The sequence below is a fragment of the Phyllostomus discolor genome, chromosome 7 (assembly GCF_004126475.2).
Source record: "Phyllostomus discolor isolate MPI-MPIP mPhyDis1 chromosome 7, mPhyDis1.pri.v3, whole genome shotgun sequence".
Lineage (NCBI taxonomy): Eukaryota > Metazoa > Chordata > Mammalia > Chiroptera > Phyllostomidae > Phyllostomus > Phyllostomus discolor.
This window is the reverse complement of record NC_040909.2, coordinates 132,767,533-132,783,876: the sequence shown is the minus strand read 5'-3', so window position 1 is coordinate 132,783,876 and position 16,344 is coordinate 132,767,533. Positions and strand designations below refer to the sequence as shown.

The window sequence follows — 16,344 nt, the reverse complement described above, 5'->3', positions numbered from 1 at the left end:
TGGCTCCACGTTCGGGGTCGTGAATGTTCCACTTCCTCTGTTCACAGTGCAAGAGGCAGCGGTTTAGCAAAAAGGGTATTGAATATGAAAGCGACCTCCGCCTTCCCACTCATGCCGGCCTCACTCAGGGCAGCGACTTCCTCTCTGGGCCTGCGTCTGCCTCTGGAAGGGGCACCGTGCCGGGGAGACAGGCCCCGCGCCACGTGCAGCTTCCTCTGCCTGCGTTCCACGTGGGCCTCTCTCCGCAAGGCCTCCTCCGCAGCGGCCTGGTGGTTCGTGGAGGGCAGTGTTCCATCCAGGGCCGCGGCCCTCATCATCGAGGCCTCGTAGGTGTGGCTGACTTCGGAAAGGCAGGGTGAGCCCTGGGAGGTGAGAAAATGTTTCTGCACGGGTCCCCCGAGTCAGAAATACGCATTCATGCCGCTGTATTGATCTTAGCTAGGATGGCGCTTCCTTCAAGCGATAGTTAATAAACACTTGAGTTTTTAAGTGAACAGCATGTGAGAAATAAACTGCAGTGTTTTCTACCCGTCTTGTGTTTGACACCTTTCATTCTAGACACTTCCCGTAGCGGCAGGTTCGTTTGACTGGTGGTGTCTCCTGAGCCCCTGCTCCAGGCCCAGCAGGGTTCCTGCCCTCGAGATGCGCACACCCCCACGGCCAGTTCCTGCAGACACAGGGGCATGGGCTCCCGGGAGTTGCTGTTTTCTGCAGCACTTTCTCTGTGGCCCAGTGACAGGCTGGTGGCATTTTCTTGCCTGGATGGACTCGGTCCTTAGAATGTTCAGACTGTATTTCTGAAGGTGCTCCGTGGGATCGTCGCTGCAGATCTGAACTGTGAGGTGACTTCTCAAGTGGGGCCCAAACCCTTGGTAGGTTAGCATCTGCAGGCCTTGGCTGCCGTGGGTTAAACTTTCCTCCAAGGTAGAGGACCGGAAATGTTTCTGAGTGAAATCTGTGTGAACACAAGAGAACCGGAATCTGAAGGACCCTCTGTATAGACTGAAATAGCACAGGTAAATGGCCTACAACCTGTATTTGTAGATGGCAAGTCAACTTTCCATTTTTTGGCTGCATTATGCAAATGAAAATTTTTTTTTAGGTTGATCATTTCCCCTTGTGTAGCAGCCTCATTCAATTCATATTAATCTCGAAACTAACAAATGATAGCATCTCTACTTCCTTTCCTATAAGCTGCTGCCGCCTGTCTGCAGGGTGTCTGTGTTGGCGCTCTGTGGCTGAACCTCCCTGCGACACTGGGGTCAGGTAGCTGTCACACGGGACGGTTCTCAACGCCCCATGCGTGCTTCCGCTGCACGGATTAGTAGGGGCCCTGCTCCCAGCATCTGAGCTGCAAGCTGGAGAGAGAGAGAGAGAGAGAGAGAGAGGGGGAAGGATCAGGCCAGGCCCCCTTAGATCTGGGGGAGAGTTCTGAGAAAAGCGTGGCAGCAGAGAGGTCAGCAACTGCAGAGGCTCGGAGGTGGGAACGAGCTGGGTGGGTTCGGAAGAGCCGTGGGCGTGGAGTAGACATGAGTGGTGAAGAGTGTGGGAACCGGCGTCAGGGCAGCGGGGCCGGGTCACAGAGGGCCTTGCAGGCAGCTGCAAAGACCTGGGTTTTACTTTCACGACAATGGATTCATTCATTCTCTCTCCCGTGTGTGTGTGTGTGTGTGTGTGTGTGTGTGCGCGCGCGCGCATGTGCACGAGCATTTTCCTTTCATTCAATTCAGTCAGTTCTTACAGAGCATCTTCTATGCAAAGAAAGAAACCTCAGTATGATCCGTTGAGAACTTGTAGCTGATTGAGCAGGGGAAGAGACACGGGTACCTAGACACCTAAAAGACAGAGTGAAGAGTGGATCAGTACGAGGAGTGTGGGTAGAGCCCCAGGCCGGCAAGGATTAATACTTCATGAATAACTTCCTTCATTGCTGTTATCAAAAGCCGTGCCAGGCTTCCTGTTTATTATTCCAGTGAAGGTTTTGTTGTTGTTTTGCTCTGGCAGGTGGAAGTGGGGGGCGTGCAGCTGCAGAAGGGGAGGTGTAGACGCAGCGTTTGGTTTGCATACTTAGACCAGTTCCTGGCAGGGTGGTGTTCTGTATCCACCAAGCACAGTTACTGATGTGATTAAGCAAGCGAATGATACAAAAACCCACGTTTGACAATCCTCAGAGCAAACACTCCCTTGCTTGGTTCGTCCGACCCTTCCCGTTTTTGAGGAAATGGTCCTGTTTCATCATCCTCTCTTCTGGCGCCTTTGTCCACAGTGCGCTTCGTTATCACATTGGATTACTTTCTGGGTTTATTTCTGATTTACATTATAATTACACACTCACACATCGCCATGTATGGGGCCTTGTGGTGGATGAATAATTGATTGATTCGTCTGTGAGGCGGCATGAGAACTTGTATCAGTTTCATCCTCAGAGAGTGTGGATGAGGCATTCGCCTCTCCAAACACAGGGCAGCGTGACTGCTCAGCGAGCTGAAGGCCGAGGCAGCTGGCGTCTGCACCAGTAGGAGGTCCGAGTGCTCTGCCCTCTGCTTTCCCCCTCGAAAAGACTTACACGTAGGTGAGCGTTGGCTTTGCGGCGATCATGGGGCAGATGCATCTATTAAAGTGCAATTTCAAAATTGCCTTTCTGAGTGCAACTATCAAGTAATAAAATAGAAACACTTCTTTTTTTTCCAAGTGAGTCAAAATTCTTTTCATTGAAGAAACCGCTTTGCTAGCAGGAGTACTCGTTACAGAGATGCTTTGCTGTGACTGCTCCAAGCATTTTGAGAGTTTCTTCCTTAGATGCACCTTCCAAGGTGAGGGTGGAGATGGCCAGCAGGTGCTGAGTGCCTACCCTGTGCGAGGCTGGGCGCCAGCCGCCTGCAGACCTATTGGTGCATTTAATCCTCAGCGTCTCGGGAAGGCAGGTGGGAGGCCTGACCCCTCAGCATCCCTCTGAGACGTTTGTGCTGTTATTTTATTGTTATCCGCGGCTTCCTTTCTCCATAAGTGTGCACATAGGATTTAGTTCCTAAGACTTAGGCTTATTTTCAGAAATCACATCTACCCAGAAGAAGAGCAGCTTTTCCCACCTGAATATGTATTGGAACAAAGGTGCCGTAGACTTACACAGTAGTTCTAACCTTGAACATCTTAATGAATAGTAACAGTAGTATTGCCATTGCTTATTTAACATAAGTATTATATTTCAATAAAATGCTTTTTAAGACAGTTGTTGGAATAACTATTTTAAGGTACGGAACTAACTTAAAGTGCGTAAGTTCAGTCTATGCCATCGAACAGTTTATACATACATTCACACTTTGGCGATGCAAAACCATTAGGGAAGAATTAATTTCAGAGAGCCAGGTGTGTGTGTTTTTTTTTTGCATTCAGAACTTACTTTATTTAACCATTTTCAAGACAGAGCTTATTTGGCATACTTTCCTGTTTTCTGGAGCTGAGCATACTAAAGAATTCGTCAGTATTTGTTGCTTCATTTCCTGAGCATTCTCGAGCACCTACCATCTGTCTGTCCGCTAGGCACCGGAGATGGGAATTCAGCCGCAAACAGGCCGCAGGAGTGGAGGGAGATAAGGATCACGGAAGTGGACCAGTCTGTAACAGGATCATTTCGGGGTGCTAGTGCCTTGGGGAAAGGGTGAGGTGGGTTAGAGAGGAGCCGGGTGGGCTGCACGTGGGCTGCTCTAGGTGGACGGTGGAGGCCTCTCGTGGGAAGGGACTTTGCGTCTGAGGCCCGTGCAGGGAGAAAGGGCTGGCCATCCGAAGAGCCCGGGGAAGGGAGTGCCCGGCCGAGGAGCAGCTGGTGCGAGTGCCCTGGGGTGGGAGCGAGCAGGGCTGGACTCCTGCGCGCCCCTGGGACATCGCAGCCCGGGGCGCTTAAGGAATCACTCACCCTTCTGTCTGTCTGTCTGTCTGTCTGTGCCATTGCCTGGACTCCTTTGGCCGCCAGCTCTCACGCAATGCCTCTGTCGGCGTGGTGGTCTCTCTGGCAGTCCCTCCTCCACAGCCTGTCTTTTCCGTGTGTTCAGGGGCCCTGACTCGTCAGGACTGTGCCCTTGTCCCGGCTGGAGTGCGTTTCCAGGTTACTGTCTCTGCTCTTCAGTGGTGGAGAGAATGTGACGCCTTTGTCTTGCAAAGTTTTAAATAGGGATAACACGATTCTGTTATTAGAGATGAGCATATTCTCCTTGACTTATTTGTTAATTCATCCTCCTCCTCTGTGTCTGTCTGTCTGTCTCTCTCTCTCCCACACACACGCACACACACACCCTTTTGAATTGCTCAGCCGTCATAACGTACCTTTAATGGGCTGCGAGATCTCATGCCACTTTTCTCTTAGCCACTTTCTCTCTGTGGAAGTTTACACACACGACATTTCGAAGGCTGTCGCTGCGGGCGTTGCTTGTGTGGCAGCCAGGGGGGTGGTGCTTCGCTGCACGTTTAGACACGCGTGTTCCTGGAGGGGGTCCTGTCCGACTGAGCGACAGTGTCCCCGGGCTCCCCTGCACGCGGAGCCCTTCCAAGTGCATTCTCCTTGGCTTCTTCTGCCCGTGGCCAAATACCAGAGCGCACAAAGAGAAGTGTCGCCCAGCCTTAACTGTGACCGGAGCTGTCAGATGCGGGTGTTTCTAATAACCTTTGAAAGTAAGTATGTGAACTTGACACCCTATTAGTTTATAGATGAGTTGGTAAAAATGCAACATCAAATCTGAGACTGTTCCCAGGGGGAAAAGGAGGGTAGCAGGTAGCTCATAAAATGTCTCATGAAATGTCACGGCCGAACTCCCCCACAGCCCTTTGTCATTCGAAGGCAGTAGCTCTGACGGCGTGTGGACACTGGTGCCCATCCGTCGAGTCCCCGTAGACCCATCCTGGTGTGACCACCCCTCCCCAGAGCTGAACCGACAGGCTCTTCTCTTCCAGAGGCCGATCCCCTCCTTTCTCAAGAACAGTTGAGGGGCGGTCCAGGGCAGACGTGGGCCTGCCTTCTGGAATGGGTACATGACGTGGTTGGAACCGCAGAGTTGGGATCTTCTTCTCTTTCTTGATGGCTGACACTTGGCAGCTCCTTTACGTCTCTGAGGCCCAGGGCTTTTCATCAGGGGAAAAACCCCGGCAATAATGTATATATAAAAAAGGAGCGGTGACGATTAGGGTTATTTTTAAATGTTGTTGCCACAAAAGCAGGCCACCGAAGGATTGGGTTTGATCTCTTAAATCTGTGCTCATTCGCACATTTGCATTTCTCTCTTCCCCTCACACACCCCTGGCAACCTCAGCATCTCGTGATTTGTTATCCCGCATCCGTCTCTGAGAGCCGGTGGAGGTCCCCGCTTCGGATGAGACTCTCTCTCTTCAGTCGGGTTCATCACAGGTGCCGGTGCGGTGCCACGCGGGGCCAGGTCGAGGTCAGGAGCTCAGGTTCAGCTGTCAGGTCGCGGCTCTGCCGCCCTGGGCAGGGCAGACTTTCGAAGCCTGTGTCCTCATCTCAGCAAATGAACTTGATCATAGTCCTCGTTTCAGAGGGTTTCGAGAGAATTAGAAAACCTAGGTAAACCTTGGCACCCTTGATGGTTAACAATAAGCGTTTGTTGCCCTGGCTGGCGTAGCTCAGTGGATTGAGTGCGGGCTGGGAATCAAAGTGTCCCAGGTTCGATTCCCAGCCAGGGTACATGCCTGGGTTGCAGGCCACGGCCCCCAGCAACCACACATTGATGCTTCTCTCTCTCTCTATCCCCCTCCCTTCCCTCTCTAAAAATAAATAAAATAAAAATAAAAAACAATAAGCATTTGTTAAAATGTTATTATCTCCCCTCTTTTTTTCTGAAGTACCAATCTCAGATCCTTGAAAGCACTCCAACATGATCTCTTCTCTGAAACCGTCTCATAGATAACACGGTTTGCTTCAGTGTAACGTGCGTGCTCCCTGGTGCACTGTGACATGATTTGATCAGCATTTACATCGTTAGAGATACGTAGTCATTTTTAGGGTGTCTGCTGTTCATGGTTAGTGATCCTGGTTAATCCATTTATGGTGGCTCTTTATAATGTATATACAAAGAAAAGATGAATGGATTTAAATAAAAATACAAATTAAATAGAGGTACGAGTAGGATGCAGATGTGACGTAATGTGGAAATAGTGTTAGACTTGCCGTTTGAAAACAGGTTTTTCTGCCGGCTTCCCATTAGACTTAGGATTTGGCCATTACCACAGTGTGACCTGAGCACTTTTCTGAGTCTGCGACTTTGGGTGAGGTAGTAAGTCTTTACCTTCCTCTCTCCCTCCCTACAAATATTTATTGAAGTCGTCCTGCCCTGTTTCTTTGTCTGAAAAATGCAGGGGTTTTGTGACGATGCAGCGTAAAGAGAAAAGATAATGAAAGCATATATATTTTTTATCTACGTGGCATGTCTTCTGGACCAAGCCTCTGTCAGGTGTAGTAAGTGCTCACTCAGGAAACGTTAGTTCTTGGGGTTACAAGTGACGGAATCCCAACTTTGGCTAGCGTAGAACCGTGTACCCATGGTTGCTGTCTCAGGTACTCAGTGTGCGGGGAGGTTAGCAGCGACCTGTGCCCTGGGCGCAGCTGGAAGCAAGGGCCCAGATGCCACCAGGACCCTGCCCACCCTTGTCTCTGGTCACGTTACCCTGCCCCGTCGGGCTCTTCCACGCGTATGGAAAGGTGACCCACGCTGGGCCGCAGGCCCGTCTGCCCAGATGGACAGTGCACATTGCGACCTCCCTCCCTAAGCCCAGAAGTCCTAGGAGGGAGCTTGAGCCGGTGTGGGTCACATGCCCCCCCCCCCCCCCCCCGCCAGCCATCAGTGTCCAGAGAACAGGAGTCAGAGGAGGGGGCAGCACCCGACTGAACCACGAGTTCACAGTGGCGGTGACGACCGTTTTCCAGGGGAAAGGGGGACCTGATACCATATCTATCATTCGCCCTTTCACCTCCGAGTGCGACTATTGGGGAGAGGAGTGCTTAACCTCAGGGGGCTCCGGTCTTCTCATCTGCAGCTTCGAGGGGTAGACGATGTACAGGTTACACGTGCATTACTGTGTTTAAGTCTGACGTGTACAATCTTGTTGTTGCTGTTACTGCTGGTGCCTCCCTAACCCTGACGCCACGTCTAGGGGTTTCTAGCCGGTGCGTCACGGGTGGTCTTGGGCAAGCAGAGAGGGGTGCCATGGGTGTATATCTAGACTGAATACAGCCTTTTTTAGAACTTGGTTTTGAGTGTAATGTCCCTTATGCAAACAGCGTACAGTTTGCACAAGAGGCATGAATGCAATTGTGTATTTAGCACCTGGATTAAGGGCGGCAGTGACAGACCCCTGGGCCCCCCCCCCCCCCCCGCCCCCTCTGATGTCTTGATTGATCATGTCATTTGAAGTCCAGCTCCAGCATCACAGTAGCGTTTTCCATGCTGTGCTTTTTTAGTAAGCGGAATTTTAAAATGCAACTGTCACTCTGTCGTACATGTTTTTTTTTAACTCTACAAGAGATCCTCAGATTTAGAAGTGTTATGAAAAGCTCTTCTGGCCCCTCCTACTTGTTAACAAACCCTGGAGTGTGTTTTCTTTCTGGCTGAAATCACCCTTCCAGGATGAGATGAGCTTTGTTCCCCGGGTCTGTGTCATTGAGCTGTGCAGCCCGCCTTTTTCCCTTCTCCGCTTGAGACGTCTCCTGGAGAAGGGGGCGGCCGTCTCAGGATTCCTTAGGCCTCTTGTATTTGTTTTCTCTCCTGCGTATAGCTTAGGATGATGACTGACCGGGGACCCCGTTATCCACCTCCCTCAGCCCTGCGCTCGGTGGAATGACTGCATTTGTCCCGAAAACACAGCCAGTCAGCCCGGGGCACTTCCAGCCTCTGAGACGGCCCATTGTTAATAAAGACCTCGGTTCGCTGTGACTGCGGTACTCGGCAGAGCTAATGTAGTTCCAAGTGAATACCTATTTTTTAACTTAACCAAGTTTTTCAACATCTTTTTCCCCCTTCTGTTTTTCTCTTTCAGGCGCTGGACCAAGATAGAACAGCCTTGCAGAAGGTGAAGAAGTCTGTGAAAGCAATATACAATTCCGGTCAAGGTGAGTACTCAACAAAGCAGGTAACGTGAGTCATGTACAGTGTCTCCAGGTTCCTCTGTTACTTGGTAAGATGCTACGTTGATAGAAGACTTCATCCAAATGGGAAAATCAGTAGGTCAAAGAAATTCAATTTTTCTCCCCCCACCCCTCCTGTCAGTCCAACCCTGTACTGTTTCCAAAGTAACAAGAAAACATTAGCTGCGCTGGGTTGTATTATACATTGAGAACCTAGTAGATGGGGAAGCACTTTGTAAGTTGCGTAAATGTCTAACCACTACACTGTACACCTGAAATGAATATAATACCGAATGTCAACTGTCATTGAAAAACTTTTTTTTTTTAATTCAAATACTTGGTAGAATTATAGGTGATTTTGCCACAAGCGACGTATGAGATATTTAAAATATCTGTGTAAGCTGGGCAGCCTGTAATTCAGTGGCCTCCGTTAAACACACAAGGACCTTTTCTTTCTAGCGTGTACCTGTCGGCATTTGAAAATCACGGTTGCCGGCAGGCCTGGGTGAGAGCTGGAGGGGAAGAGGGCACGCAACGTGGAGTGGGGACCTGGGCAGGTGAACCCGGCTTGGGGCAGGCCAGGTCACTAAACAGTTTCACTTCGGTCCAGTGACTCTGTCGTTTTGGAAACCAAGCATGTTGTCCTGGATAAGAAGAAGTAAACCAAATTAAGACAAACAACAGGGAACCGCTCTTAGGTTCCAGCGCCCCAGGGAAGGAGAGGCTTGCAAACAGAAGAGGAGTTTCAAGGTCTCTGCCTCACCTTTTGTCATTCTTGCAGTACCAGCTCCCGTCCCCAGGGGTCAGGTGTCTTAAGAAATCATTAGTCTGAGTTTGCTGTCCTTTTACTATACATTTTTTTTCTTTATCTTCTTTTCTTAGATAAGTCCCATTAACATTTCATAAAATAAGGGCTTGGTGATAATGAACTCCTTTAACTTGACCTTATCTGAAAAGCACTTTATCTGCCCTTCCATTCTAAATGAAGGCTTTGCTGGATAGAGCAATCTTGGATGTAGGTCCTGGCCTTTCATGACTTGGAATACTTCTGTCCAGCCCCTTCTTGCCTGTAAGGTCTCTTTGGAGAAATCAGCTGACAGTCTGATGGGAACTCCTTTGTAGGTTACTGTCCCCTTATCTCTTGCTGCTTCTAGGATCCTCTCCTTCATTTTTACCTTGGCTAATGTAATTATGATGTGCCTTGGTGTGTTTCTTCTTGGGTCCAACTTAACCACACCTAAAGCAAAACCAAAAGAAACTAAGCAAACAACTAGAACAGGAACAGAACCACAGAAATGGAGATCACATGGAGGGGTAGCAACAGGGGAGTGGGAAGAGGAGAGAGGGGAGAATAAGCATAGATTGTAGGTTGAAAATAGGGGGAGGGTAAGAACAGTATGGGAAATGTAGAAGCTAAAGAACTTATGACACATGGGCATGACTAAAAGGGGGGATATGGGTGGGAGAGAGTGTACAGGGTGGAGGGGAGTGAAGGGGGGAAATTGGACAACTGTAATTGCATAATCAATAAAATATATTTTAAAAAAAAGAAATCACTAGTCTGTAAAGGAACAAACCAGTGGGGAAGGAAGGCGGCAGGACCTACAGGAAAGGGCCCGGGCTTCGAAGGTGGGCAGGTGGAGGTTTGCCTTCTTGCCCTGCCTCCTACAGTCTCTTCACTTTTTTGAACGTTCATTTTCTCCCCTGTGAAAACAGGTTGTGGAAGGGACTTAATGAGTTCCTGTCTGCAAAGAGCCTACACTCTCAAGAGTGTAGCAAGTGCCGTGCATTTATACTTTATTTGCATTTATCTTCATGATGGCCATAAAATTATAGCGTTGACAGGAACTTTGGAAAAAGCAGAACCCCGCCCTGCATGCTTCCTGGCCTTCCTCTCCGTAGCGGAGCTGGCAATCCCGGCTTCTCCGAGTGGCCAGCTGACTGGTCAGTCTCCTGCTTCCTTCACAGCCCGGAGGCCTCCGGCACTCTGTAATCGTACCTGTTAACACTTTTTACACGCCGGTTCCTTGGTACCTCTCTCTCATTTCTCTACATCCAATAAAACGCTGACTTCTAATTAAGGCGCAGACACATGATAGTTGTCTAGTTACATAGTGACCAAGTGCCGTTTTAAGCCATGGCCTAAATTATATACCCAATTTATAGCTTCTGTCTCGGCCTCGTTTCCATGAGCTCCCACGGCGCGGCCGGCCCTCGGTGGATGTTAGCCGTCTGGGGAGCAGGGTGGGGTGGCACCAGGAGGTGACGCGGGGCTTCCGCGGTGCTGGTGTTGCTCTGTTTCTGGGTCTGGGGCATGCGCACGTGGCTGTGTTCACTCTCTGATAGTTTATTACATGTGCACTTGGGGTTTGCACACCTTTTTATATGCATGTTTGTACCTTGTTCACTAATAAAAGTCTGCTTAAAATTTATATGCAGGTAGGCTCATTGAAGCGTTGATTATGATTTGGGAAAACAGAAAATAAATGGGGATTTGTTGAGTAAACAGTAGTGTATTATATAATAGAATCCTCACAGCCTTTATATAAAAAAGAAAGGCAGGGTAGACCTGAGTTTGAATCCCAGCTTTGTCACCACTGGTAAAGCCAAGTAAGTTATTTAACTTCTGTGACTCTCAACGTGCCTCGCTGTACAATGAGAAAATAATACCTGAGTTGCAGAGCGTCGTCTGGGCCAAGTGAAGTCGGAAGGAAGGCCGGTAACGAGCCGCCTGCCACCAGTAGGCGCTGGCCACCGGTGGTGGGGGAGTGGCGGTGGGTGGGGGAGTGGCGGCTAAAGCAATAGCATGGCTTCCTTCTCGGTACTGAGTCCGTCGTTCTGCAAGTAACATGGGCCAGTCTGATGTTATAAAGAGCTTCCTGAGCCATTATAGTTCTCAGGAATCAGGTCACTTCTCCATGATGCTGCTGGTTGTGGTCCAGGCCCTCCACCTATGGAGCCTCAGGAGGGAGACCCTGCGGGGGGCTCCATGTGACTGCTTCTATTCCAAGTGTCTCTGCCCAGGACACGCTTCCTCCCTTTGCCGCACAGCCACCTCGTTCAGCAGCTCACACAAGGCTCTTCTACTGGGGGGTGGGGGGCCGGGAGTGCCTCACCTGTCCTTGAAACAGGTTTCCTTGGTCACAGCTGCCCTGGATATGGCTGGAGGGGATGTTGCTCCTGGGTGTGTGCAAGGTGGAGAGTTCTGGAGCCGTGAGCACAGCTCGGTTGCCATTTCTGTCACCAGACTGTTCCTCTCCTTGGGATTGGGGGCCACAGCCAAGTGAGCTTTGGCCACCTCCCACCCTGCCCTCCACGCCTGGATTCATTCTCCTGTGTCCTTCACCTAGGTCTGTGCTATCGGTTATTCTAGTTACATATGGCGGCATTTCTCATTTAAATGCATTAAAATAAAAAATTAAAATTTAGGTCCTCAGTCTCAGTAGCCACCTGCCGTGTGCTCAGCAGTCACACGTGACCAGCTCTATGGTGTTGGGCTGCGCAGACACAGGGCATTTCCAGCATCGCAGGAAGGCCCTTTGCTGCTGTAGGGGGCGCACACCCCAGCGTACTGCAGTCCTTGACCGGTCTCCCTTGCACCAGACCAGGGAGTCTCAACCCTGGCTGTTCTTTAGAATCACCCGAAGAACTCTGAACACGCAAAACGGGGATCCCTCAGGCCCACACACCTGGCATTGTTCCACAGTGGGGCCCCAGGTACTGGGATTAAAGTGACACCCTCCCTGGTGACTTGCATGTGCAGCTAAAATAGAGGACTGTTTCGCTGGCCTGTCAGTGCCCCGGGGAGGACTTGGTCCCGTGTCTTCCATCTTTGTACTTCGTGTGTTTGTCAACAGAGTTTGTTAGTTTGACAGCTGTGTGCTGAGCACCTGTTACACACTCCTATTCTGGATGTGGGGTGCAGTGGATAGTCAGTCAGACAGAATCTCTGCCTCCGTGAACTTCACAGTCCAGTGGAAGGGAAATGTTCATCAAACCGGAAAGTATTTAGAATTAGGAGCTGAGAAGTGCCAGGAAGGAGAGCTGCCAGGTGCGGAGGGCAATGACCAGAGGGACCTGATGTAGCAGGAGGGGAGGGTACTGAGGGGAGCGCCTCTTGGAGGACAGGGCGCTCGCGGGGGCTTCATGCTGTACTGAGTTAACCCAGGGGAGCCTATGAGGGAGGGCTCCATTCCCCCCATTTTATAGATGACGAGGCAGAAGCTGGACTACCGTCAGCAGGTGCCGCACCAGCAGGGAACGCGACAAGAGCCCGCCGACTCCTACTGTGCTATTACAGGTGCTCTGTGCCTGCCTTCCACCTCACCCGTGGGGGGGCTCACCAGGTGTGGACTGAATTGCCCCTTGTTGGCTGGCTCGGTCCCTGGGAAGCTCTCCGTGAATGGCTGTTAAGTACTCACACATTGTGAATATTCATGAGCACATGGATCACAGTGTACACTCTTCCCAGCAGTGTGATCCATGGGATGACCGGTCGCCGATGACTGTAACACACGGGGTTTTTGGTCAGCTATGTGGGCAGCGCTGTGACATTTGATTCTTAAAAAATAGCCGGATGAGTAAAACAGCGGCGCTGAGGATCTTTCCATGAGACGTGCCCCATGGAATCCAAGCCGTTCCCATCCAAGGGGTTTTGGCCTCGGCCAAGGAAGCCACAAGAGGCCAAACCCTGATATCTGTTTCCCAATGTGTTTTCATAATTTTCTTGTTTTCTCACATTACTTAAGTGACACGAAACCCATCTGATGTTCTTTAAAGATTTAAGAAGCATTTCTATTTTTCTGGTCTGAAATGACTAACCCTTCAGTTCCACCCCCCCCCCCCCCCCCCCACCCCCCCCCCCCACCCCCCGCCCTGGATGATTCTGAAGATGGTGGAGACCAGTGGGGACACTTACTCCTAAAATACCTTCTTGTCGTCACACACGAGCTCTATCAGCATTAATTAGTAAACGGTGCGATGGCAGAAATTTTATTACAAAAACAAATTATCTCCATGGAAGTCCTGTAGTGTGAAAATGGCTTTGGGAGTTTGTTTCTTTGTCTTACTGTCCCTGCTGTATAGGAGGACATTTAAAAAAAATAATAATAACTGAATTCCGTGGGCGGCTTGGATCAAGGGAACGTTTCCTGAGCCTTTCGGGTTTTCTCTGTTGTCTCTAAGTTTTGCAGGCTTGACTCTGATCAATCTGAGAAGTAGATGGTCATTTAGAAACTTTGCCAGCTGTACGGGGCCCTCCACCCCCACCCTTGCTCCCTCCCTCTCTCCCCTAGTACATGCTTTTAAAAGCTAGTCATTTCTTGAAGACTGGAGAGGTTTTTAAACAAGTTGCAGTCTTTGACACTTTTTTTCCCCAAAAGATAAAGCGCAATTCTCTTCCCCTTGAATGCTTGCCAGACTGGTAACTGCCTTCTGATGAACAGGATGACGCTGTACGATTTCCAAGGCCACTTCATAAAAGACAGAGCTTCCACCTGGGTGCCCCCCACCTCCATCAGTGGTTTTGGGGGAGCCAGCCACCATGTGGTAAGGACACCCCAGCAGCCCTGTGGAGAGAGGTCTCCTGCCAGCTTGCAGCCAACCTTCAGGTGACCGCAGCCCCGGCTGATGTCTTGCTCTCCATCTTCGTGTGAGACCCCAGGTCACAGCAGTGGAAACGGGACTGGCCCACATGGCGGTTCCGCAAACATGGGCCGTGCTTACGTGCCGTGGGCCTGGTGCATGTCAGTGTCTGTTGAGGAAGAAGAGCTTACCGCTTGTCAGTACTGTTAAAAAAAAACAAAGCGATACATACTACACCGGGGGGGGGGGGGGGGGGGGGGGTCAGACTCATTTTCACCGAGGGCCACATCAGCCTCGCGGTGGCCTTCAAAGGGCCGAATGTAATTTCATCTCCTTAACTGTTAAGGAGTGGTTACATGTACACAGTCCTAAAATTATTTCAGCCCTTTGAGGGCCACCATGAGGCTGATGTGGCCCCCGGTGGAAATGAGTGTGACAGCCCTGCACTACACTTTCACAAAGTGGAAGAGGCGTGTGGCTCACAGTGAGCACGGGTGTGCCAAATCCCTTGTTCTGTCAGGTGGCTTACATAAGTGGGATGCTCTCACCTTTCTGTACAGACACATTATTACCTGAACACACAGGTACACTTTTCCTTGGGAGTAAAGACCCTAGGACATTTCTCCTTTCGAGTCTTTTCTCTGATAATTATTATTCCGCACTAATCCAAGTGTGTGTTTTATTATTATATGGTGGCTTCCAAGATATATCTGGAACGGAAGTCTTATTTCCAAAGTATAGCTAGATTGTCATAAACAGTTCCATAGCTTTTTTTTTTTTTTTGGACAAGTAAAAAGGAGTACCTTAATAAAATACTAACAAGAACACGAAAACAACGTCAACCTGTTAAAAATTTGGATATGGTACTACAGACATGATTTCGGTCATATGCAACTGGTAAAATTCACTTCTGGAAAGAAAGCACTGGCTTTCTCATTGCCTTTCCTCTTATTCCCCCACCCCCGCCCTTTTCCGTTAGAATTACATAGTCAGTACTTTGATATGGTTTGCCCAGGTTTTCATTTTGTTCATTTATCAATTTTAAGTAATAGCTCATAGAGTATGATGAAACCCAAGATTTTAAAGGTAAACTAGCATCATTAATGGATAGAAAGTGAATGTTTTCATATTCAAGTAACTTTATATTTTTTAGCTAACATATTCTCAAATTTAAAGGTAGAATATGAAATTAATTGTAGCTAGAGTTGGACATTGTTAGGTGTCTTTTCATGGTGTCATTTTTAATCCTCTGGTATTCAGTGAGGAGAAAAAGTTTCTTACTACAAACAAATAAGAGATAAAATAAGTTAGAATTGTAATAGAAAGAGATGGAAGCATAAATGTCAAAAAGTATACAAAGAGCAACTGCTCTTTGTAAACAGAAATTTTTTCCGTATTTGTAGATTTTTTTTGAATTAAAGTAAACCTGTTAGTTAAAAAAAAAAACCAAAACACTAATTCTAAGCCCTCAGGAGAAGGCTTTAAATTAAAAATATATAAATACCTTTTGATGGTGGTAGTGATTTGAGCAAAGACTACAAATTGCTTTGGGCCTTCAAGGCACCTTGCATTCTTGTGGGTCTATTTCTACTCCCTCAGAGGTGAAAACAAATTGGAATAATGAGTTCCTGTAGACTGGGCAAGGAAGGAGGCTTGTTCCAAAAGGGGGGGATACTTATCCAGGAGAGCAGGAATCCTCAAATTGTGTGGGGACACATCTGGAGGGATTTAAAATGCTGTCTTTAAAAAATTGAAATCTCTTTGCAGAGTAATCTTAGCTGTAGGCTCTGTGGGAACTTTCCATTCTATCTGTTGGCTCGGATACTCTGTCCCTTGACTTAAGAAACCATGGGGGGGGGGGGTGTGCATACACATTTTCTGCACTTTGCTGGTCTGGAGCGAGTGCCCTCAATTGTAAAATGAGTTCATTTTTGTATAACGTATGTTTCCATCTTGGGCCCATGCTGATTTAGCCCCTGACTGGTGGCTAGAAAGCTCGCTGTCAGAGAATACTTTGAGCCATTTTCCCTTCATTTCTGTGAACAAAGTAGTTTCTCCACGTTGGACGGGTGCAAAGCATAACACATGGGGTGCAGGTAGCTGATAATGGTGGTGACTACCTTCCTTCTCATCACCTTGAAGCTTTCCAAAACAGTGGTGAAAATTCCAAAACAAACTCACTTGGTCATTTTGGATCCACTACCATGCACGTGTATAGAAGCTGCTTTGCCTCCCCCTCCCCCACGCCACCTCAAGCCTCCGTTTTCTCACTGCTAACATGGAGCAGTAATACCGGCCTTGTTGTGAAAGTTGGAAAGAAGATATTTAACATGTGCAGTGTGATACTGGACATAATCATCAGCGGTAATTTTTATAATGACAACTACTTGCAAAAACTTAAAGCTGGAAGACTTCTGGCCAGATTTTTTCAATTTTTTCATTTATTCTTACAGTCTCTTTTCCTTCTGAGACTCCAGTTATATTTGTGTCCCACTGTTTGATATGGTCCCACGGATCGTCGAAACTTTGTTTTCAGTTTGTATACGCTCTGTGCTTTAGTTTGGGTAGTTTCTCCTCACCTGTCTGCGGGTTTGTCTGCTCATTTCTTCTGCAGTGTCCCCCTGCTGTTAGTC

The 16,344-nt window shown here is 48.8% G+C and overlaps 1 protein-coding gene across 5 annotated transcripts in view; it reads left to right on the top strand.

Moving 5' to 3' along the window:
- Positions 1-16,344, top strand: part of ASAP1 (ArfGAP with SH3 domain, ankyrin repeat and PH domain 1) — a 269,830-nt gene that overhangs the window by 151,222 nt on the left and 102,264 nt on the right. For all 5 annotated transcript variants that reach the window (XM_028533939.2, XM_036031426.1, XM_028533938.2 and 2 more), the window contains one exon: positions 8,041-8,113. In XM_028533939.2, the coding sequence (XP_028389740.2) occupies positions 8,041-8,113 (73 nt within the window). The remainder of the gene's footprint in view (positions 1-8,040; positions 8,114-16,344) is intronic.